The sequence below is a fragment of the Sceloporus occidentalis genome, unplaced genomic scaffold (assembly GCF_023333645.1).
Source record: "Sceloporus occidentalis isolate IW3139 unplaced genomic scaffold, rSceOcc1.0.p SCAF_6, whole genome shotgun sequence".
Lineage (NCBI taxonomy): Eukaryota > Metazoa > Chordata > Lepidosauria > Squamata > Phrynosomatidae > Sceloporus > Sceloporus occidentalis.
In genome coordinates, this window is record NW_028316986.1 from 136,365,616 (window position 1) to 136,391,365 (window position 25,750).

Here is a 25,750-nt window from a genome sequence, read left to right on the forward strand (position 1 = left end):
GATTTGATTAAACTATTGGGAAGTTAAATGTTCAAAGAAACTACTTCCACTTATAAAGCCAAGGGCCAATGCACCAAATCGTGTAATGAGAGTTATTAATGAGTGGGAGCTGTCCACAAGCACCATCATTTCTTTCTTTTTCATTTTTTAAGGAATAAAAGGTGGGTAATAAATTAAGGAGGATAATAAATTTGTTTCAGTTAACAAAAGCATAGTAGTTTAACCTTTACATAACTGATAGTTGACATGTTGGTTATTTGCTGTTTTTCACTTCTACTCTGCAGAGTGGAAGCATCTTGTCACCTGAGGTGTAATAACTGGCGTGACAGACTACAGGACTATTTTGACACACGTCAAATCAGAGTAATAGCTATATTTCCACAGATAGCATAAGGACATGGTAAGAATATTCCAGGGTGCTCAGCAATCCATCTGGGAGAGGAGAATTTGTATGACAGATGCCAGTTCTCCCCCAACCTCAGATTCTCTCCCCATGCAGTAAACACATTGACTCAATAAGCAATTTGTAGTAACTTCCAGTCCCTACACCCTTTCACGTCCTTTCAGATTTTACACTCCAATATGGACATACAGTGGGCCCTTGGTACCTGCTGGGGTTTGATTCCAGGAACCCCCATGGATACCAAAATCCATGGATTCTCAAGTCCCTTTAAATACAATGTCACAGTAAAATGGTATCCTTGTATAAAATGACAAAATCAAAGCTTGATTTTTGGAATTTATATCATTGTTTTAATATTTTCAAGCCATGGATGGTTTAATCTGTAGATAAATAATCTGTGGATACGTAGGACCAATTGTATAAATAAATTTGCCTGCTATTTTATTTATCTACATTTGTCTTCATGCAAATAACCAAATGGAATTACAGTACTTGAACCACTTACTCTCAGGATATTCTCTTCAAATGAATTGCAAATAAGCATCAGAGACCAGATGCCACAAGTATCTATACACCAAGCATGGCTGCTGCATCAGGTCTTGACTGTTCAACAGTAAGTCAAGACCTCAAGGATGAAGTCATTTAGCAGGGTTACTGCTTCACAGTCCAGTCAGCTCTGCCAAGGCAGACAGGCCCTTCTGGGCCTCTGCCCTCTTGAGAAAAGTGACTCTGGAAAATTGCCCCAAAGTCTTTTTTACATCTCTGAAAGGGTTGCTACTGTTGCTGTCTAATGGCTCCTGATTTTTATTTCTGTCCTCATTGGACCATATTAGGAGGCTGACAGTGTTTTGCCTTTTGCAAAGGCAAGCCAGTATGACATGGTTAGAGATATTATTCTCAGTGTCTTCAACTATTCACAAAATGTTGAGGGGAAGATGTACCAAAGAACAGAAAGTCAGGGCTTACTGTTTCTAATGGTTGAAATCACTATATATATAGCACAGATCAAGTAACAGGTCTGGTGATGATTGACAAGTCTGTCCATAACCTGAGTCAAGTACCATGCTATATTCCTTAACTTCTAGAGCAGCTATAACACTGACCAAAATGTTTGCCTTAGTAAAAAAAAACTGGTGATGTGCAAGGATGGGATTGGACTGTATACTAAGATTAAGGAGGGCTATGACACCAGAACTGGGAGAAAGAGGTATTCCACATTCTGACAAAGCAGAGGGATGAGTCTTCCTCTGCCTTATCTGGGAAACAGGTACCATTTCCTAGCTAGATTTTGGTCAGTGCCACACAATGCTCTGTAAAAAAAAAAAAAAAAAAAAAAAAACAGTGACAAAAGTAGATAGACAGCTTGTGCAGGAGGGCTGGTCTTTGCTGATGTGGAAAGGAAGATGGTGTTGGCTCTCTGTAAATACTGTTTATGATTGTACATTGGAACAAGTGAAGGAGAAATATGATTGTGACTATTCATAGGGACAATAAAGCTTGGGTCAACATCTCCTTCCCAAACTAGAACCATCTGCTGATTCCCACTTTATTTATTGGTTTGGGCTGGCCAAAGTTCTTGCTCCTTACAGGCAGGGACCTAAAGGGACCTAAAGGGATAGTCAGATGATTGCAAGCCACCAAGAAGCAGAGAATTATTTACAAAGAAAGTATCCAAAATTGGGGGGGGGGGGGGGGTTGAAATGTGCAAAAACTCTCATAATTTCACCCAGTGGTGTGAAAATGTTTGAAATTATTTGTTTTTGAATACAAGAACATTGTATGGGAGAATGTATGTCCCTTTCTTCTCCCTAGATTTCAGTAATGTTCATTCTGGGAAAGTAACTGCTAATTAGGCTAGGGTAGAGAATTTCCAAACAAGGCCTCCCCTTGGACAGCTGCTGTTCTTTGTGAGCTACAAGTGGCACAAGTGGTGGCAGTTTAGGAAAGGTGGGATTGATGTAAAAGTAGCTCTCTCCTGCAAAAGGGGTTGGAGAACCTGGGATTAAAGGGGAAATCTGCAGGTAAGTAAGCAGGCAAGCCAGCACTGAGCTAGTTGTCAGCTATTTATCCATGGGCATCACCTTTCTTCCATTAAGGATGCAGTTGTGTGTGAACTCAGATCTTATTTTGTTCTTTCTGTTTAAAGGCGTATTGTTCACAGAGAAATCCTTTGCATTTATCGCCATCTAGTGAGAGAAACAGAAAGAGTCCTAAGTATTTAACTTTTTTCTTTTTAAAAGCAGGGGAAGTAACTTCATGGATATGGCAAAGCCAGTTAGTAAAATTATGAACCTCCATTAAACACATACACAGTAAGTGAGAACAGACAGGCACTGGTTGCTTATATTTAAACAGGAAGAGAAATGAGAGCTAGTGTGGTGTTGTGTTTTGAGTGTAGGACTTGGACTCGAGATCAGGGTTCAATTCCCCGCTCAGCCATGGAAACACACTGGCTGACTTTGGGTCACACCTTCTCAGCCCCAGAAAACCCTATGATAGCTTCACCTTAGGGTCACCATATGTTGGAAATGTCTTGAAGGCACACAACAACAGGAAGTGGATATTTGTGCACAATATATTTATAAAATTATGAATAGTAAAGATCTCAAGAAACATTTCTAAATATCTTGTATTCTAACTTGTATATTAAAGTGACACCATTTGCAGTAGATTTTAAGACAGGCAAAAGAAATGTACTTCTGCTCACAAACACTATTTTGTTTACAGAAAGTGAGGCCACAAAATTTGATGATCATTCTCAAATGGCTTTAAAAATATTCCCAAAGGAGGAACAGATCTAATCGTGACTTTTAGTCATATATGAAATATATAAGTCCATCACTATATGAAACCTCCATGTTCCAATGCAACTTACCTTTGCAAACCAGTTATAGCAGTAGTGTCACGGGGGGGGGGGGGGCTGCACCAGGGGACACTCTAAGGGGTGGTGACACCACTGCTCCTCAAACACCTACCTTTTGGCAGAAACGGGCTGTGGCATTCATTTCCTTCTCTTTAAAATGTTTTAAGAGATGGTGGGAATGGGTGAATCTCAGTAGGAAGAGAAAGGAGAGGCCCCAGAATTTTTAAAAACTTAAATTTCAAAATTAAATTATTTTTCCATTTTAACCAAATCTTCACTATGTATATGTAAGTAGGTTGTGGGTATGATGTTGTAATCTGAAGGTATAATTTTAATTTTGCTAGTTGTTTATGTCACAACTACAGTCGTCCCTCTGCTTTCGCAGCTTTCACTTTTGCAAATTTGATTATTTGCGAGTTTGTGCCCGGATGGAAAGTGGGGAGGGGGCTGTGCAGGGCTGCTCTTCCCCTTCCCACCTCCCAGTTGGCTTCACTGAGCTGAGCAAATCCCAGGAGGAAGGCAGGCAGGGCCTCAGCTGTTCACGTTTTTTTCCACTTTCACAGTGGTCTTCCGCCCCTAACCCCTGCAAAAGAGAGACGACTGTATCAGCATTACATTCAGCAGTATATGGGAATTACGATTTACGAGTAACGTTAGTGCAAAAAAGCAATACAGTCCACCCTTGGCATACGTGCCCTCACCATACGCAGTTTTACGCTTATGAGGATGGCGTGTTTCAAGGGACAAAATGGCACCATAAACTTGAGGATTATGATGTAACTTTTGCAGAACCTGAGGTTTGAAGATCCTATGGCTTGAAAAATCTTGAAAATAACTTTTTCAGTGTCTCCCAGCTTTGTCCACCTGGGTTTGCTGAACAGCAGCAGGAGAGGCCTGGGCAGCAGGGAGGTGGAGTTGCAGTGGTCTATTGGGATTCAGCCTTCCCCACCAGGTACCCCATCTCACAGTCTGCTGGGTTCAAGTGTGTGGTTTTGAAGGTGAGCGGCCAGGAAGGACAGAATAAGGATTTTGTTGGTGTGCCACACACCCTGCTGCTCAACATTCTCCCTTCCTGAGCGGATTGAGTTGGTCTCAGTGATGGTGGAGTCCCCTTGGATTGTACTACTGGGGTATTTCAACATCCAGGAGGAAACTGACATAATGTGTGAGTGTTGTGTGCCTTCAAGTCATTTCCAACTTATGGCGACCTTAAGGCTCATAGGCTACTGTGGAGCTGTGTGTGTATTGTATGCCTTCAGATAGTTTCTGACTTATGTAGACCCTCAGTTGAGAACCTATCATGGGGCTTTCTTTGCAAGATTTGTTCAGAGGAGGTTTGCCATTGCCTTCCCCTGAGGCTGAGAGAGTGAGACTGGTCTCCCAAGTCGTAGTCTCCTGAGTCATAGTCCAACACACAAACTACTATGCCAGGCTGGCTCTCGTATAATAGTGATCCACAATTAACTAATTAATTGGAAGAACGGTGGGGTTTTTTTAAAAACAAAGTGAATTCCTATTTTGGTCCTTTCTAGATTATTAGAAACCATACATATATTAAATGTACATCAATGTTTCTTGATTATCTCACATAAGAGGTTTTATTTACAAAAAAGGAGGGTTAAAGAAAGATCATATGAAAAAGATTAGAATATCAAGATCAGATATGCTGACATTCAAAGATCTCACAAGTTTTTCTGATGTCTTTAAAATAAAGCCTAGTGGAAATGTGCTATACACATCACAAAGATTGATGTCCCCAACTTGAAAGGAACTGTCGAAGCTCAAAAGCTTTAGGTTGAGTTTCTAGGGGATAAAAAGGAGATGTGTCAATACTTAAGATGCTCAGAGTGAGCCTGTTTTTGCAATGCCTAGAAGCAGAGCCTATATTCGGAACATGCTTTTACTAATGACATTATTTTGGTCAGATGAAAGGAAAAAGATTGCATATAGAATGTGTTAAAGCCAATCTCTCTGTGAAAGTTGTATGAGTTTTTAAAGCTCTGATTGTTGTTCTTATTCAATAAAAGATCTGTTAAAAATAGATAATAAGTTGGGAAGATTTTTTAATGTGAAAGTAGGTTACTTTTGTTTCCATACAAATACATAGTACTAATACACAAATTTCCTCTTAATCATGACTCAGGTGACGTAGTGGTTTGAATGTTGGACTATGACTCTGGAGATTCAATTCCCCACTTGGCCTTAAAACCCACTGGGTGACCTTGGGCATATCACACACTCTCAGCCTCAAGGGAAGACAATGGCAAACCTCTTCTCAACAAATCTTGCCAAGAAAAGCCCAGGATAAGTCCATCGCAGGGTCACCATAAGTCAGAAACAACTTGAAGGCATACAAAACAACTACACTGTGCCCTTCACATTCACTGGGGTTAGGGGCACAGCATCCATGTGAAAGTGAACAAATCCAAATAAAAAACTACTTTTTTATTACCTAAGAGAACAGCTCTTTAGGAATCTCTAGTTCTTCCAGTGCAACTCTATAGTGAACATCTTAATGTGGCACCCGTCAATAGCTCCAACCACCTGAGGAAATCCTAGCTCCTCAAAACCAGACATGACCTAGGGATTAAAAATTGAAAACATTTGTCACATTTTATTAATAAACTTAGTGGGACACAGCACAGTAGTGTTTAAAGAAAAACATTTTAATCAAAAGTTGTAGTTCAATAATTTGTAATAACTACAATGCTTATGGGCTATGGAAGAAGCTTCCTAGGTCTACAGACATGATGCCATGGAAGACAATTACATATGTATATGAGAGCTACATAGAGAGAGACATGAATCCATAGATATATAAATAGATGGATGGATGGATGAATGGATGGATGGATAGATAGATAGATAGATTGATTGATTGATAAAGAGAGAGAAAGATAGATATAAAGAGAGGAGGCATAGATAAAATCAATACACTGAGAACATGTATATAAATATAGATAATTAATAAAATATTAACAGATATATAGAAAGATGGAGATATGGATATGTTATTCAGGCAGAGAGACAAAAGCATCCCACCTGTCTGTAGTCACCAAGGTAGACCGCCCTCTGGATTAGCACCATCTCCATACACAGGATCACTTGAATTATTGCCTTGTACGCTGTAGACTTGCCAACAGCGAAAAAAGTTGCAACTGTGGCATAGGAGCCTTTATGGGCCAGGTACATTATGGTCATGGCTACTTGCTTTTCTACAGGAACTGCCTTACGCAGCCTTGTGTCTTTCCGGGAAAGATGAGGAAGCAGCTCCTCCACAATCATATTAAAAATCGCACACAGCATTCTGAAATGATGTTTCCACATCCAGTCGGACCAGACAGTTTTTGCAAAAACGTTCCAGTGAACATCAGACTTGGGGTATATCCACCACCTTCTAGACATTGGCTGAAAGCTCAGCTGAGCAGCTGGCACATAGAAAGAAAGCATGGCATCCAGAATTTCAAGATAGGCAGTCATTTCTGCGTCATGTTCACTGCCATCAAATAGCCTCATCACCATTGTGCATCGGTCCATCAAATTCTCTATAAGCATGCATATAACAACTAACATCTGCTCTAGGTTGAGCCGAGGGTCCATGATTGTAGGTAAAAATAGCAGTAATGGCAAAAGGAGGAAGGACCAGGCGACCTATGGACTTTTAAAGGCCTGGGCGCTTATGACGTTTGATAGCTTAAGCGCCTTTTCATTGGTCCATTTAAAAAAAAAGCGCCAAAAAAAAAAAAAAAAGAATTGCAAATGGTCAGTAAATGGAAACGCAAGGAAAAAAACTGGTTTATGTTACTCCAGGTTATTGTTACGTCACCATGACGTAGCTTTGATTGACGGCCCAAAATAGCTAATGGGAACGAAATATCGCTAAACCCGGTTTATATATACATCGCTTTATTCCTGAATAGGAATGATAGCGGAACATATACTTCGATTCCGACGGTAAATGAGAACGAAAAAAAATCGATTCGGAACGCGGGATAACTATCGTGTTATTATGAATCGGTTTTAACGAAACGGAGGTATTTTAAATCGTGGTAAATTGTAAGTGAGAATGCCCCCTTTGTGTTCCCTCTGCAGTCCACAAATGGGTTCTTCTAATCCCTATGCAGAGAGTCTCTTAGAACCTTTCAGAGTTGTTATGATGCAGAGATAACCCGATCCTGTTCCCAGTACTACACGTGCTCCAGTTTGCCAAAGCTGCTCTCTCTCCATTCTTCTTTGCTGCAAGAGAAACATCTTTCTCCTCATTCTATTCTCTTCATTCAAGGCTGATCAGCTTTTCCTTGCTCTGTTTTCTTCACCACTTTTTCTCTCCTAGCCCTTTTATTTTTTCATCTAGCCTCCTCCCTCTGTCCTTCTAAAGGATGAAAACTTCTGTCATTTCTCTTCCTATGCACACACCCTTTCCTTCTCTCTTTTATGGACTCCACAACTCTTTTGTTGCACGTCTTGCAGACCAAAGGTCTTTCTTTCAGACTCCTACTGTCAGCATTGGTTTTGTTTAGAGGAGGGATATATTGTCAAAACATATTCAATTTGCCAGAGTTTTGCTGCACAAACTCAAAGATGAAGTTGTCTTCCTTGGCTTTCCTTTCTAAGACCCCATGGGAGTTAACAGGGCTTGGACAATGTTGGATGGTCTAGGATGCAGGATGATAGTAAGCCAATTCAGGACCATTCCCTTTGGTTGGGAGGAGATGCTGCATTGGCTGGTTTATATTCTGAACCCTCTAAATAACCTACCTGCCACCAACACCAAAATGTGCTACAAGGAAGGCATGGGAGGGGAACCAGTCCAGGGAGCAGCCATAGTAATGGGAAGGGGGAAGTATGACATGGGGAGACAGTCCTATTCTTTGCAGATAACATGGCTCAGATTAGCTCTGACTTGGATGTTGTAGTTGAGGCAGGTCCAGTGGATGTAATCTTGGCACCTGCTTGTCCTGTGTTATTGGATAAATTTCAATTTGTGCAGCTGTGGAAGTGCAGCATCCTTGAAGAGGGGAATGCCACTACAGGTATACTGAATCCTTACACTTCTGAAAGCAGCCAGAGGGGGATTGGCCAAGTGGGTAAGCGGCAGTGTTGCCAATTTCTGGGGAATTCCCTGGTTTCCGGGTAATTAAAAAAAAAAGGCCTTTCCAGGTAATTTCCGGTTATAAAAAATTTATGGGGAATTTCCAGGGAATTAAACCTTCCCATTGGGTTATTAAAAGCCTTTCCATTTATGGGGAATTATTTCACTTTCCATCCCAAAAAAAGGCCAAAAATGCCTTTCCCACCCCAAAAATGTCCAACCCTAGGGTTGCCATATCCCGCCAGGGGGCGGGACAATCCCGGTTTGGGTGGTGCCATCCCGGTCCGGTTTGGCGCCCAAACCGGGATGGCCCCGCCCACCGCAGCCACCTCAGGCCCCGCAGCGGCTCCAAGGCCTTGCTGAGGCCTGGGAAGGCTCTCCGCGGTTGGAGCTCCAGCCGCGGAGACGCTCCCTCCCGGGCCCCAGCGAGGCCTTCGAGGCGGCTCCGCGGTCGGAGCTCCGGCCGCGGGGTCCTCCAAGGCCTGCGCGAGGCCAGGGAGGAGGAGGAGGCCGCTTCCCACCGCGGCGATCGCCGCGATGAGGAGCGGCCCCTGCCTCTTTCCTGGCCTGGGAGCCTGCTGAGGCTTCCTCCCAGACCGGGAGGAGGAGGAGGCCGCTTCCCACCGCGGCGATCGCCGTGATGAGGAGCAGCCTCCGCCTCTTTCCCGGCCTGGGAGCAGGCCTAGGCTTCCTCCCAGGCCGGGAGGAGGAGGAGGAGGAGGACAAGGTTTAAAAATCTAGGACTTTTTTTTTTTAATTTCCTAGCCAGGAAATTTTAAAAAAAAAAAGTCCTACATTTTCAAACCTTGTCCTACATTTGTCCCGGTTTGGAGGTCCTCCATTATGGCAACCCTATCCAACCCGTAAGTTTCCACCCCTTTTGCCTACCCACAGTGCTTTGTGGCTCCTTGACCTGGATGTCCCGTCCCTGACCCAGATGCCTCGGGGAATTTGGGGGCGTTTCGGGGACTTCCTTCGAGGGTGATTGGCAACACTGGTAAGGGGAGTAGTGAATGCCTCACTGCACCATGGGAAGTTTCTATCCTGCCTAAAAGAGACTGTGGTGAGGCCAGCATATAAGAAAAGTGTTCTGTTTTTGTTTTCGTTTTTCTGAAGCTATTGCATGTGCTTGAATTTCCTTGCAAAACTTAATTGCATTTGCTCAGAGCCAATACTCCCCCACATTTAAGATGCATGTCAATTGACTGAGAATGGTACTGTCTTGGATTGCTGCAGCTGGTACAAAATGATTGAAATAATTTCCAAAGCTTTGCTTCCATGTAAGGTTTTTGCTCTCTCAAATCATCACATCACTTTGACCTCTAGATCTTAAAGGATCTAGGCTACACTGGCCAAGAATGGCATTGTCTCAGCTTTCTATACCCATGATATATTCTTGAATTTCCCTTCCAAAGCTATACTTCTGGGTGCAGTTTGTTTAGATCTAACTGCCCCTTCACATGGATGCCATCAATAATCACGTTGAATATAGTAGTATAATATCATCAAATTATTTTTACAGAAGCATCACTCTCAGAGGGTCCTTCAGCTAATACCCTTAATCTATCTCACATCCTGAGTTGCTTTTTGACCTTTTCCAGTGGATACTTATTTTGATGTAAATTCTATTAAATAATAGTGCTACTACATGATCAACATAAACAGGAAAATCCAATTGTCTCTGCCAGCTAAAGTAGGCCCACTGAATACATGAGACTCACACACATGCCTACTTAGCAAGTCCCACATTTTCAGTGGCCAACTCTAGTTGGATTTAGCTCATAGAAGTGTGCTGCATATACTAATTATCTGTATATTCTGTGCAACCAACAAAATATTTTTGCCTGACAAATATGTGCCCAGTGAATATCATGGATAAGAGAAATTGTTTCCCATCCCCAAATCAAAGCGCAAAAACAGAACAAGACTTTATTTCAACTGCTTTTCAAATACATATTCAAAAACAGACAAGCAGAAATCACCTTAAAATATTCCACTGAACAGATTGTTTTCTGAAACACTGAATGCTACCTTTTAATGGGAAGGTGATTTCAAAAGCTTGTGCTCACATTTTGTCTCTTCTGATATTTATCAGAGTTTCAGGTTTAAATGCAATTGGATGGGAGCTCTGAAGTTGATTAGGATGACTGGAAAAGCTCCTTCTAATCCCTTGTCAAGAAAAAGGAACAAAAGATCAGAGAAAACAATTTCAGCAGTAATACTAATGTAATTTGGAAATGATTATCAAAAGAATGACCAGGGTAATGAAAAATACACAGCAAGTCAAAAGTCACTACCCGAGTTTCTTCTTTCTTTGTCCCTGCTCTTACAGTTAATCTTTTAAAGCTCAAAAGGAATAATTCAAATTGCCTGCTTATTAAACCTCTCACCTATTCTTTTCGTTACAGAATTTTAATAAATTTAGTTCTTAGTGCTCCCATAACAAAATGATCAGGGTATTTCATACTTAGAGCCAGCGTGGTGTAGTGATTTGAGTGATGGACAAGGACACTGGGAGACCATGGTTCAAATCCCAGATCAGCCATGTAAACCCACTCGGTCACCTTGGGCAAGTCATATGCTCTCAGCCTCAGGGGAAGGCAATGGCAAACCTCCTCTGAAGAAACTTCTTTTACACCCTGGTGCTGCTTTGGTGTATGGTTCATCTGGGATGATGAAGGGATGGGAGACATGATTTGGGTATGGTTCAGATGAATCCCATGTAAAAATATTCCCATGAATCCATGAGTATCAATGTCTCTGATCCACCCTTCTGCACTGTGGTAGTGCTTTGGTGTACAGAACACATTTTTTGTGGTTCAGCCTGTGGCTAGGGATGGAAGACATGATTTGAAAATCATTCAGGTGGATTCGATGCATCCATAACGATCCCCATTTCAGATCTGGATTTTTGCATGGTAGTAGCACAGCTATGAACAACGCCTGTGCTGTTACATAGCTCAGCCTGTCGACAGTGATGTGTTCTATGATTTCAGTGTGATTCTGCTGGATCCCATGTAAATATCCTATGCATCAATGAGGCTACAGCAGATCCATGTTTTTGTGATATGGTGGCACAACAGTGTACAAGATCCATGCTTTTTTTTCTTAATTCAGCCTGTGTCTAGAGATTTGAGCCACAGTTGTGGTGGATTAGGTGGATGCCACATAAAAATCCTGTGCCTCAGATGCACATTTTTGTACCATAGTGGGACATCAATATGTAGCAACCATGATTTTTGTGTTTCAGCCTATGACTTGGGATGAGACACGATTTGGGTGTGGTTCACATGGATCCACCTTAATACCCTATAGATCCACAAGTTGTATTTCCAATCCATGTCTTTGTGACCTAGAAGAACACAGTGAATGGGATCTATGGCTTTTGTCATTCAGCTAGGAATGTGCAACATGATTTGGATGTGGTTCAAATAGATCCCACAAAACAATCCTATGGATCAGTGAGGATCCATGCCTTGTGTATGTATATTTTTGTGTTGTGGTGGGTGCAGCATTGAACAAAACCCATGATTTCTTGTTTCCAACTGGTAGGAATGTGAGACATAATTTGAGTGAGATTCAGGTGGATTCCACATCAAAAACCCTTTGGACCCATGAGGAATCATGCCTGAGATCCATATTTTTGCACTGTAGTTCACCCTGTGGCTAAGGATGGGAGACATGATTTACTGTAGGTGCGGTCAAAGTACATCCCATGTAAAAATCAAATGAATTTGTGGGGATCCAAGTCTCAGGTCCGTATTTTTGCCCCATGGCTGCCCCAGAAATGCACTAAATATTTAGACTCCCGGTTCAGTCTATGGAGTCGAAGGGAATCTCTGGTGCAAAGGTTTTGAGTGGCATCCTTCAGAAAAATCACCTAAGATGGAAGATCGATTTTTATATTAAATTGGGTCTAACTTTTACTGAGACCTCTAAGCCCGTGTCAAACTGATACAAATAATCCACAGAATACTTTCGTGTTATTTATATGTTAAGAGGCCACTGATAATTTTGTTTACTACTCAAGACACCTACAAGACCTAGCTATACTTTTAAAGTATTGCTTCAGTTTCAACCATGTTTCAAGTGTAATTCTTACTCTAAATCCTTTTGTTCTCTCAAAACTTATTTTCTTTAACCTTTCCCTTTTTCTCGCCTTCGTTGCAACCTAGGATAGTTTCAAGGGACCGCAAAACACAAAGACAAAAACCGAGTTCCATTTGGGACACCAATATCCTAATAACCATTAATATATTAATATATATATTAATACATTAATATATAATATTAATATTGACAAGATGCACTCCATGCATCTGAGGAAGGAGATCTAAATCTACAAAAGTTCATGCTACACCTTACTCCCCTCAGATAGCACCCAAAAGTGCTGAGAGGTCCCTTTTGTTTAATCATTGTTGTTGTTGTTCTTGTGTGCCTTAAAGTCATTTCCGACTTATGGCAACCATGAGATGAACCTATAATGAGGTTTTCTTGGCAAGTTTCTTGTGAGGGAGTTGCTATGGCCATCCTCTGAGGCTGAGATAGTGTGACTTGTCCCAAGATAAGGGTTTCTATGGCTTAGTGAGGATTTGAACCTTGGTTTCGAGAGTCATGATACAACCCTCAGCCCAGGTTCTGTTAATATGAGTTCATAATCTTGAGTGAGTGTTTGTATGAGCACTGTATGTGTGTGTGTGTGTATATATATATATATAATTTTATTTAATAACTGTTTGATAATGGCTATTAGACTTTTCCTCTTTCTCTCTCTTTTTGTGCTTGAAACTGTGTTCTTTTTCACCCTACTCCTCTTTCCAACGGTTAAAAACAATCACTACTATCCCTCTCACACCAGCTCTGGAAAAAAAGTGAGCGAGGCAGCCATTAACGCTCCTATTTATACCGTCAGAAAGTCTCGCGAGACTCACGAGGGAAAAAAAGCCTCAACGGCATCTTCTCCTTGCTCTTCGTTCCTATCCCGACATCTTCTCGCGAGAAGAGCAGAGAGCTAGCCTCCTCCTGTGAACAGAACCCTAGCTTTGGACCACTATATAAATTTTGGACTACATCTCCCATAATTCCTGGCTATTGTTCAAGCCGACAGGGGCTCCTGGGAGTTGAAGTCCAAAAATAAAATACCTAGAGGTAAACGAAAGTACCCAGTTAAGCGAAACACTTCCGGATGCTTCATCGAATGTGCAGGGTGGAAACCAGTACATTATTAAAAGACACACATGTACCATAGAGATATGGCTAGAAAGGCTCTTTGACCCGCATATGGCGGCATTCCAAATGGAACCCGGAAGTGTGTATTTTGGGATGCAGGTGCTGCCCTTGAGCCATGGAGCCTCCAGGGGTCCTGAGAGTCCTGGCGGTAATTGGTTTGCATGCAAAATGGGGGGAGCCTCTTTCTCAGAATTGGGGGAACAAGGGAGGCAGGGGTGGATGGCTGTGCTTGGGAATGCATGCACCCAGTGGAGGAGAAATAGTGCCTTTTCCCAGCTACAGAAGGAACCCTGCAGGCAGGGTTGCCAAATCCACAACTGGAGGGGGCTCCTGTGCTTTTAAGGGTGGTGTGGGAGAAGGGGAATTCCAGCAGTCTTTCTTGTCCCCCTTATTTGCATGACAAATAATACCTGCTGGCACTTCCCTTCTTCCACACCACCCTTAAAAGCACAGGAGCCCCCTCCAGTTTGAACCATGGCAACCCCACCTCCAGTGCACAGGTTCTGAGGGTGACCCTGTAAGGATGAGGAAAAGAGTCATATATTTTTCTCACCCTTCAAAGCCTATGTAGTGGAGGTAGGGTTGCCACATCCACAACTGGAGGTGGCTCCTCTGCTATTAAGGGTGCTGAAAAAGAGGGACATCTGGTGCATAGGTTCTGAAGGTCACCCTGTAAGAATGAGGGAGAGAGGTATATTTTTATCACTCTCAAAAACTGCGCTGGATAAGGTTGCCAAATCCACAACTTGAGGGGGCTCCTGTGCTTTTAATGGTGGTGTGGAAGAGGGAAATTCCAGCAGGTGCTCCTTGTTGTCATGCAACCAGGGGGCAAAGCAAGACCTAAAAATTTTCCCTCTTCCACCCCACCCTTAAAAGCACAGGAGCACCCTCCGGGTGTGGATGTGGCAACTCTACCTCCAAGCGTATTGTTTTTGATGGTGAACAAAAATATGTCTCTCTTCCTAACGGGGTGACCAGATGTCCTCACCGCAAAGAAGGACAAGGCACAGCAAAATGTGGGACCTTTAAAAAAAAAGTAGGACAAGACAAAATAATATCTAAAAAGTACTCATAGAACTATAAGTTCATGCTTCTGTTGTTGTTGTTGTTGTTGTTGTTGTGTGCCTTCAAGTTGTTTCTGATTTATGGTGGCCCTGTCATGGGGTTTTCTAGGCAAGATTTCTTCAGAGGGGGGTTGCCATTGCCCTCTCTGAGACTGAAGGACATGATGACCCAATAAATGCTAAAAACACTCCGTATAAATTTAAATCCATGCTTGTTAGTCTTGCTCCAAATGGAGGGCATTTTGGTTGAAATGGAGGACAGGTCCTGGAAAAGGAAAACGTCTGGTCACCCTTTACTATGAATACTTTTCCTGGTGTGGCTAATGGGTGCTTGCTTGCACATAGCCCCGTTGTTTCGAGGGTGATGTGTGTGTCTGTGTGTAATGGGTTGCCACCTTTTTTAGTGGCAGGGTGCCTCTGCCTTTAAGCAGTTCAAGATGCATAAATGACGAAAATAAATGACGAAGGAGGGTTTAAAATAATGACATATGCAGGGAGGAAAGGTGTGGTCATTGAGTGTTGGACTGTTGGCTCTGGAGATCAGGGTTCGAATTCTGGCTCAGTCACTGGGTGACACACTCTCTCAGCCTCAGAGGATGGCAACGAAGAAACTTGCCAAGAAAACCCCATGATAGGTTCGCCATAAGTTGGAAACAACTTGGTGGCACACAACCATAACTACAAATGGGGAGGAGAAGGCAGTGTAGTAGTTGTAATTGGCATACTTATCAAATCTGTTGAGGATAATCTTCTTGAACAAAATGTGTGACTGTTTTGTGACAGTACCAGGGTCAGTTAACCAAACCTTTTTTCTCCCCCTCAAGACCATCAAATGTGCAATCCCAAATTTTTATCAAAGAATAGCCAGCATGTGAGGACAGCCAAATTGTTAAAACTGGGATACACCTTTCTTTCTTGTTGCAACCTGTTGTCATTTCACCTTCTCCTTGCCCCATCTTTGCAGAACTGACATGTCGTGTAGCTATTCATAGATCAAGATATATGTATAGTCCATGCTACTGGATATGTTTTATTCATGATTATTTATAATTTGATAAAATGCATTTCTATACAAAAACCATATTTGTTCTCTTTTGGCATGGACTGGGAATGCAGCATAAGTTGGACTTTTGCAGCCACTTCAACTGTGTGACTCCAGATAAGATCACCCTTTACCAAATTAATTTCCTTGAATTCTCATATTCCCACAGCCTACTTACAGGCCAGTTAAAAGGAGCATAGGAGTTTATCAGACAAGGGAAATCGGAAGTATATTCCAATGGCAATCTGAACACAATCCTGGGGTTTCACGTTATTGCGCAATAGACTACCACACGCAATGGGAAGTCAGTTCGAATGCAATTCGAATTCACGTAAATTCGCTGAACTAGTGAATATACGTGAATGCATTCTGGCCCCACTTTCTTTTCATTCGAAATTAAGAGAAATTCCTCCCGTGTGATAAACTCCTCAGTCTCTTGTTCCAATTTATTTCAGCTAAAATATTTAAGGTTTTTCTGGACTTAGAATCATAGAGTTGGAAGAGACCCCCAAGGTCCATCTAGGGCCATGCAAAATGCCATGCAGGAACTGACAATCAAAGCATCCCCAACAGATGGCCACCAGCCTCCGTTTAAAGACCTCCAAGGAAGGAAACTTCACCACTCTCGAAGGGAATGTGTTCCTCTGTCGAACAGCCCTTACTGTCAGGAAGTTCCTTCTAATGTTTAGGTGAAATCTCTTTTCCTGTAGCTTGTATCCATTGTTTTGGGTCCTATTCTCTGGAGCAGCAGAAAACAAGCTTGCTCCCTCCTCAATATGACATCCCTTCAAATATTTAAACATGGCTATCTTATCACCTCTTAATCATCTCTTCTCCAGACTAAACATACCCAGCTCCCTAAGTCTTTCCTCATAAGACATGGTTCCCAGACCCTTCACCATTTTGGTTTCCTTACACTCCAGCTTCTCAACATCCCTGCAACAACAACAACAACAACAATATTTATGTCAATCCTGCCTCTCCAATAAGATCGAGGCCAGAACTGGGCACAGTATTCAAGGTCTGACTAAAGCAGAATAGAGAGCAGTATTAGCTGCCATATCATACTGTTGACTCATGTCCAGCTTGTAGTCTCCAGAGCCCTTTCACATATACTCTTGTCAAGCCATTCTCTTAAGCGAGAAGACAGGAGAGGGAGAATTATGAAAAGGATATCTACATGTCAATCGGACATGGTTGATTCATCTATATGTTACAGTATATAATAACAAAGCTAATATGTTCTGTTGCTGTTTTTCTTTTTAATAGGAAACGGACTGGTCTGAACCATGGATCTTAGGACTTGTAGTTTTCCACATAGCCTGCCTTTTTCTCACTTATTTTTCTTTCTGGCACTACCGCCTGCAAATAGGGCAGTTTCTTTCTCTCAGTGAGTATTGAATCAACTCTTTCTTACAACATCTTTGTTCTTTGTCAAGCATCGAGGCATATATCTCAGGCATATGATTATGACCATCCTCATTTTCTGCCCATCTGTATTACTATTCTAGAGCTTTACTAATGCCCCATCAGTGGGAGAAACTCTTTCAGGGTCAAAACAGCCTGCAGAAATAATCTTTGTTTGAGACTGCTTAAACTGCCCAGGCTCAATGCTAGGGAATTCTAGGAAATGTAGGTTTGTGAGACATTTAACCTTCACTGTCAGAGAGCTCTGGTGCCAGAATAAACCTCAGTTCCCAGGATTCCCTAGAACTGAGCCACGGCACTGGATTATTTCTGCCCTGTGTTTTGGACCTCGGTGGAGTTGTGGTCATAGGATGCCCATGAAACTGAAGGAAGGGAAGGAGCTTAAAATTATGCATGTATTAAAATATTCCTGTTGCACCATGTATCAAAATAACTGGGGGTCATGTGCAAGTAAAATCACTACAAACAAAACAAAGTGAAAATAATAAACAAACTAACAACATAGTCAATGCAATTAACAAGTTAAAAACAGGTTTAAAAGACTAAAATCATTTCAAAACCATTTTGAGATTAATCAGTGAAACCCAAACACTATGTTTGTACTTGGTCCCAAAATGAAACCAATATTGGCACCAGTCAGGCCTCTTAAAGGCCACTATGAAAACCTGGGTGTCAAGAACAGCATTGTAGAGGTTGCAATGGGGAGGGAAGAAACAAAGCACAGTCTCTACTTTGCCTTTGGGGTTATATTTAGAAGGGCATGGGTTGATCTTATTGTGGTTTGAATACTGGATGCAATTCCATATTTAGTATTCTTTAACTAATTTAAAAATGTTCTTGTCTTGTCTTCCCTGTCATAGTGATTCTGGTGTTCTCTGCAGAATATCTAAATGAAATGGCTGCTGCAAACTGGAGGTAAGCACATGGACATCTTGTTTATTGTATTTTTTGAAAAATTAAAACATTTATCTTGTCTTGTGTCTTGGGTTACAGATGGCTCACAATATATATTTAACAATACTGCATAGTTATTTAAAAACAAAAGGGATATAGGTCCATAAGAAACAAAATTAGGAAACAAAAACAAGTGTTAGGCAATACCTTTGTTAGAAGCAATTAAAATATGATTAAAATGTGAATTTTGGTTTATTTTACTAGCACTCTTCACCTGGTTGAGGGGGGTGGGAGTGGATGCACCAGGGATGTCTAAACTCAACTAGTTGGCACAGCCATGTCTTAGTTAAACCTGGGCCCAAGATGGAGACTGCAGACTGAATGAGAGACTAGTAAATGTGCAAGTATTGGCTTAGTGTTGTATAGTGGTTTGAGCATTGGTCTATGACTCTAGAGGCCAGGGTTTTAATCCCTGCTCCACCATGGAAATCCACAAGATGCAAATCACACTCTCTCATCCTTAGAGGATAGGAATGGCAGCCCCCTTCTGAAGAAACTTTCCAAGAAGGTTCGTCTTACAGTTGCTATAAGTCAGAAAGGACTTGAAGGCATAACAACAACATTGGCTTATAGCTGGTATGCCCCTATTTCTGTGAATCCTTTCTGTAAACACAAGGCTAGCTGGAACTTAGACATCTGCTTCTTGCCTGGAAATATGTTACAGTCAGCCCTCCTCATCCATGGATTTTTTATCCACAGATTCAAGAATCCACGGTTTGAAAATATTTTAAATATATATAAATTCCAAAAGACTAACCCTGATTTGGCCATTTTATACAAGGGACACCATCCTACTGTGCCATTGCATTTAATGGAATTTGATATCTACAGATTTTGGTATCCACAGGAGATCCTGGAACTAAACCCCAGCCTACTGTATATCCATTTAAAGACCTTTAAATCCATAGCAAAAAGTGTCCTTCTCTCTCCACTTGGCAATCCTAAAGTAAATCTGTCACAGGGCTTTATTGGCAAGATTTGTTCAGAGGTGGGTTGCCATTGCCTTAAAGTGCTTAACTTTGGTTGGATTATGTCCCCTGTCTACCATCCTGTAAACTTTCCTGTTTGGAACAAGAGTCATCATCTAGATGCTACAAAAATATTTGCACCTACACTTTAAACAGAATTCATTTAAAAGAAATGGATTTGTGGCTTACAAAGAAAAGTTGAGAAAAGTTAGGCTTCCTCCCCCGTCCTGCATTATTTTTTATGCCCAATGCAGCATCTTGTATAATTGGACTTCTTGACAGAAGATGCCAGCACTGAACAGCAGGAGTGTTGTAAAGGTGATTCCAGGTGCACATTAATTCAGGAGTTCTTGCAATTTTCATGGCTGACTTGAGCCAAATGCTCTCAGGGGTGGCAAGGTGCATGAGTGGCAAGGAGTAGGTGTTAATTTATTCACTAGGGGAACACTGTTTTCCAAGTTTGGGTATTGAAAATTAAATGTTGGAGACCTAGCAGCACAGCTTTTCATAGAATAAACCAGCCATGCCTCTGGAACTAATTACAGATGAGTCTTGCCTTTCAAAAGATCTTTATACCCGTCTGTTTCATTCAATACCCTCTTTTATGATACTGTCAAGTTGTGACATGAATGAGCATATATATATTTTTAAAAATAACCTCTAGAAAACAAAGGACCCCATGCACATCCCTGTGGAAATAATGGTAAGAAAAAAAGGAAGCGACCTAAAGGGAAATGGATTGAAGTTAAACTTTTCAGTGCAGGGATCTGCCTTTCATGAAGCCAAAACAAATATTGTCTTCATTTTGATCACTTTTTTTTCTGTGCACATCTTCATTCAAATCACTATACAGAACTTTCACAAATATATCAGTGAGTATGTGCAGCTATGGCAAACTAAACAGTGGGATGGGAATCATGTGATGGCCCCAGCATTTCTGCAGTTTCCACCCCCTTCCTAGCCCATCACCCCACAGATTTGTGCTGGGGGGAGGGAGGATGAATTACTGCTCCTAGAAACCTGCAGGACTGGTGATTCATTTTTTAAAAAGGTTCAACCTTTTCAACTTTAAAAAAAAAACAAAACAGAAATGTACTTCTAAATTTGCTTATTTTCTTTTGGGGCCTTTGTCTGGTGCCCATGGATTCAAAAGGTGGGGCGTTAGCTTATAGGCCCCAAGGTCTTGCCTAGCCTTCCTCTAGAGTTCTGTTCGGGGTTTTTGTGTGTGTTGTGTATTTTCAAGTCTTTTCTAACTTATGGTGACCCTAAAATTAACCTATCACAAGGCCGTCTTGTCAAGATTTGTTTGGAGGGATTTTGCCTCTGAGGCTGAGAGTATCTGATATGCCCAAGGTCACCCATTGGGTTTCCATGGCCAAGCAGGGATTTGAATCCTGGCCTCCAGAGTCATACTCCAGCATTCAAACCACTACACCATGCTGGATCTTTAGAGTTCTGCCAACCTATTAAACATACATAGTTTTCTGTATAAAGGCCATATACCTTAGGATGAAGTAACTGTACACGCTGGGGTTGACATGTCAGCATAGAATATCCAACGAAGGAAAGAATGCCACTGTATACATGGGTGCCAATGGAAAGTTGTTGGTCCCTTAACCTTCCAGTAACAAGGAACCAACCTAAAAGTTCTACAAAGCTTTTCATCCTGTCTACCTGCTTTAACTGCAGGGATCTCAAACCAAGAGATCAAGCAGCCTTCCATGAGAAAGGTCTCTGGTTGTAACAATAGGCTGATCTCAGATATTTCAAGATGAAAGCAAAAGAAAATATTTACCGTAGTGACTTGTTCTCATTTCTCATTATTCTCATTTATAGACATTGTACCTCCTTATATTATATAACAATATTAAAAATCTGCTTCACAAGAGCTAGCAAATTGTTTTTTATAATTAGCACAACCACTAAACATGTTGGGTTTTTGCTCTTACAAAGTTATTGAATTAGAAATACTTTGCCATTTTTTGACCATCTTTGATTGGAAATTTCTAAGTATTAGAATAAAATATATTGTAATGTTTAAGAATTTGTAATGAATTAGAATATAATAGATTGAAAGAAAATATCTGCATTACATACATTTTGCCTGTAGGGTTGCATAGGTTTTACTGACAGAACAATCCTAGCCATGTACCATCTGAACTAAGCACCATTGACAGCAGATGGCTTGCCAAGGTAAGTATGTATAATATTGCAGCTAAACTTTTCTCCCCTTCTTTTATAGATTATTCTCAAAACACCAGTACTTTGATTCAAGAGGAATGTTTATTTCCTTAGTGTTCTCAGCACCATTATTGCTGAATGCTATCATCATTGTGGTAAGTGTTAATCCTTTGCCTTACAAATGTGATTTTAAGAAAATTACTAATGGGATCTTCAACAACTTGTTGCAAAGTCAAGTGTTCCTGCAGTGGGGGTGCAGTCAATCCAGCCATATCATTTGAAGGATACTCCATTACCTGGGACCACCTTTTTTTCCTGTCCCCTATCAGTCAGTATTCAGTGATCACCAAGCATGCTTAGTCTTCCTTGGGCTACTTTATCTTCCCTTCATCCCAGCATTTTGCTAAATAATGTTTGCATTTGTATAAACCTTGCATTTCTGTTATACCTGCTAGTACTTTCGATTTCTTCATGGATACACTGTTTGGGCTACGTAAAGATAGCACTTGGAGGATGAGTTCCCAGTCAATCAAAGAAAGATATTTTACCTGTGAATAATGTTGTTTGTTTGCTTTTCAGATTGCTTGGGTTTATAAAACAGTGAATGTCATGACAGAACTAAAGACTATACAACAGAAAAGAAAAGCAAGAAGAGAAAATAAGAAAAGTCAATGAACATTTTTTAAAAATTTGTAATTGTGTTTGCCAGTTTGTTCTTCTTAACAATGTGATGCTGAAAGGCTGGAATATTTAAGCTCATTTCTTAACACTATTGTGCTATCTTACATATTTTTCTTTACTTTTCTTTCAAATGAAACTGTTCACTCTTGTTTTGAAAATGTGTATAAATAAAAATGCCCCTGAAGCGGACCACCATTTAAACTAGTATGTTTGAGCCAGTAGTAAACCATTTTATTTGATGAATTCTGTTTTGTACTGTACATGACTTGAATGTATTTCTATAGACTAATTAAGGTATTCTTCTTTCATCCAAGGTAATGATGGATTTTGTGCAGAAAAGCTGCCAAAATGCTAATCACATACCAAAGATTTTTTTTATGATTTCATCCATTCCATGTCCTACTGTTGAAAACCATGGAAGACATTGGTGCTTGTGGCAAAAAACATGATTGTCATTCAATTGGGCATCTATATAATAGTTTGTTCTATAGCACAGAAAAGACTATAATGTTAAACCTAGTTGTTCAGATATAAATTGCAGGTTTGTTGATCTAATTGGTCCAAGCCACTGTTGTGTGTTACTGGACAGTCTATTGCATTTGTAAATTTTGTAACTGTAAAATTTTACAATTAAACTTTTTTTTCTTTAGATGCTCAGGCTGTTCCTTCTTTAACGTAGTTTACCAGATAGTTGTCAATAAATTAAGGCTGCAGACATGTACAGTTCATCTGAGAGTAAGCCCCGCTATATTGTGCAATTTACTAGGAAGTAAATCTCACTGAATTCCTTGGGACAAAAGGGTGAAACAGACGAGCCTAATGAAGCGGCTTTGGGACACTTTGGAGGCATGTTGATTAAATGACACACACCTCCAAAGTGGCCTGAAGATGCACTGGAGCAAAAAGGAGCCAGGATAGTCTGACTCCTGGTGGCACCAGTTGGCCCCTGTATCAAAGGCCTGCCTTGGGAGTGGGCCATTCAGACAGTGGAGTTCTGACCCACTTCTGACTGGAGCAGACTTGGGCGGGTTACAGACCGCCATTTGGGACGTCCTTAGGACATCCCAGTTTTAAAAAGGGGCCATTTTGATGTCTTGGACGCCTAGCGTCCAGACGTGTCGCGGCGGAAGTGACGCCGCGAAAGTGCGCCTTGCGCTTTGCAGCGCCACTTCCAGGGCCCAGGAAGGAGCGCGATATCCATGCTCCTTCCCCCCAGCGTCCGGGAGTCCCGCGGTTTAGAAGCTGCGGCTCCTGGATGCTGCAAGCGGCGCCGGCAGCAGACCGCTGCAATTCGGCGGTCTGTAACGCGCCTTGGACTGCTCTTTTATGCTTGGCTGTTCCAGGCCTTACTTATGTATTGGAAAGCATAGGATTGCTCTGCATCAGGTTTAGGATTGTAACATTGCAATGTTAGTAGAAAAAATGAGTATTTGTGGAGAAACATACTCATATTGGTCCAGGCCTCGGAGGTGGAGAAGATCTGCTGGACCTGATCCTATTCCCCACCACCACTCCCTTTTCCTTTTGTGTCGTTTCTTTTAGATTGTAAGCCTGAGGGCAGGGAACCGTCTGACTAAAAAATTTATGTACAGCGCTGTGTAAATTTACAGCGCTTTATAAATAAAGGTTAATAATAATAATATTTGTGGGGAGGCTCCTAAAACAGCTTGCAAATATAAGTTCAGGTGTTCCTGTCTTCAAGCCTACAGTCTAGAAGGCATGACACAAGGAAATGTGACTTGGAGGGAAGAGGGGCAAAAGTGTACACAAACACTATCAGTAGTTCTTGTAAGACCTTTGTAACTACCCTGTTTCCCCCGAAAATAAGGCTTACCCATAAAATAAGCTGTAGCAGGATTTCTACACATTTGTGCAATATAAGCCATACCCTGAAAATAAGACATAGCCTGGCGTGGAATGGAAGGGAGCGGGAAGATTGGGGCCAATGGTTATAAAGGAAATGGAGTCACAAAAAAATTCAGGATGGAATTCCAGGTTTGGAGAGTTATGACAATGTTCCAGAAGAAGTCCTGAAAATAAGCCTAGTGTGTCTTCTTGATGAAAAATAAATATAAGACTGTCTTATTTTCGGGAAAACACGGTATCAGCTAGAATGAAATATAGTGCAAGCAGAAGAGATGCCAAAAGTTGCCAGCTTCTTAGTTGAAACCATGATATTGGTCCACTTCTTCCATCCCTGCTGGCCAAATGTCATGGCTGATGCAAGATTTGATATGGCTAACCTGCATGTATGGGTAAACTAAAGGTTTACTTTAGGAAGAGGGATGGAAATACTGCATTGTTTTTTAAATGAAAGATGTGAAACATCCTCGCTGCTGTTTTTATAAGGGTGCAGTGGCAGTTTTTTTTTAGTATTGTCTTCAGAAACAGCTTCAAAGCCATGGAAGAGGACAAAACATTTCTGATGTATAATCTAATTCTAATGAATTTAGACAACAAATACAAGACTTTGTTAACAACACCTTCTGGGAATAATATAGAAGGTGGTCTTTATTTGCTAAAGAGAGTCTTGTGAGAAGATTCTCAAGACCAATTCATGATATGAAGCCTGAGGTAGAATATTTATTTCATGATAACACAGGCGTGATCATGTAAAGTTGGCCAGTATAGCAACTGAAAGGAAACTAATTTCTGACATATTTTGCCAATATACTTTGTGGTAAAGTTAATATGAGAATGGAAATGTTCCATTCTTATACCCAGAATGCCCCATTTTTGAGCATCTTGCAATAGCAGGATCAAGTACACAAGAGACTATTTTAAAATTGATAGAAAAACAGCAGGTTCAATTTCTGTGTCACAGACAAATGCTTTCCTTTTTAAGCAAGAAATTTAATAAGGCAATTACTGTATTTCCATTCTTTTAAAAAGAATGCTAGCCTCCCTTTAAAAGGTTTAATATCAAGGTATGTTATTACATTTATAATAAGACTAGATTGATAAAGTGGTAAAATGATTAATGAAGTGGCAAGGTAAGCCTGCTTTTGAGACTCAGGTATTGACAAACCTAGATTAATTGCATCATAAATGTGGAAGCAAATACCTGGTTTGTTGTTAAAATAAGTTGCATGGGGCGAGTGGGATCAAGTTAAGTGCAACCTAAGCATACTTTAGCCTGACAGGTATGGAGAAAAAAAATCTATCGCTGTAATGTACCAGAAGAAGAGATAAATATATGTTGTCTGAATATTTTATACAAGTTTTGAACACAGTCATTTGCATTTAGGATTGTTAATGAAGGGCTTTTGGAGACTCCTGTTGACAGAACTGAAGTAGACTAGACAGTTATGAAAAAACTAGCCAAAATCCTAAAGTATATAGATATACAGATGAACACTAAAGTTAGAACCATTCAAGACATTGTATTTTCCATTTCCATGTACGGAGGAGAGAGCTGGACAGTGAAGAAAGCAGAGAGGAAGAAAATTAATTCATTTGAGATGTGGTGCTGGAGAAGAGTGCTGAGGATACCATGGACAGGCAAAAATACAAATGGGTCTTTGGACACATCAAACCTGAACTCTCCCTGGAAGCCAAGATGACTAAATTGTAATAGTTCAGGCACATCAAGAGAAGGCATGACTCATTAGAAAAGACAATGATGCTGAGGAATGCAGTGGGCAATTGAAAGAGAGGAAGACTGCTTGCCAGATGGATAGACTCAATCAGGGAGACCATGGGCCTGAGTCTACAGGACCTGAGCAGAGAGGTAGAGGATAGGGGGGTTGGGGAGATGTCTCATTCACAGGGTCGTAATGAGTTGAGAGAGACTCAAAAACAGCTAACAACAACAACAACAACAACTAGAAGTTTTTGATACGCAC

The 25,750-nt window shown here is 41.0% G+C and overlaps 1 protein-coding gene across 2 annotated transcripts; it reads left to right on the forward strand.

Moving 5' to 3' along the window:
* The first annotated feature begins 12,940 nt into the window (after window positions 1–12,940).
* Window positions 12,941–22,554, forward strand: LOC149311432 (transmembrane protein 18-like). 2 transcript variants are annotated; one of them, XM_089528572.1, is made up of 5 exons: window positions 12,941–12,993; window positions 16,963–17,083; window positions 17,982–18,036; window positions 21,286–21,379; window positions 21,804–22,554. In XM_089528572.1, exons 1-5 carry the CDS (start codon window positions 12,973–12,975, stop codon window positions 21,897–21,899), a joined length of 387 nt encoding a protein of 128 aa, XP_089384698.1. In that variant the 5' UTR covers window positions 12,941–12,972; the 3' UTR covers window positions 21,900–22,554. The 2 variants fall into 2 exon arrangements, with proteins under 2 accessions (XP_089384698.1, XP_089384696.1); XM_089528570.1 differs by lacking the exon at window positions 12,941–12,993 and adding an exon at window positions 13,562–13,735.
* Window positions 22,555–25,750: the final 3,196 nt, after the last annotated feature.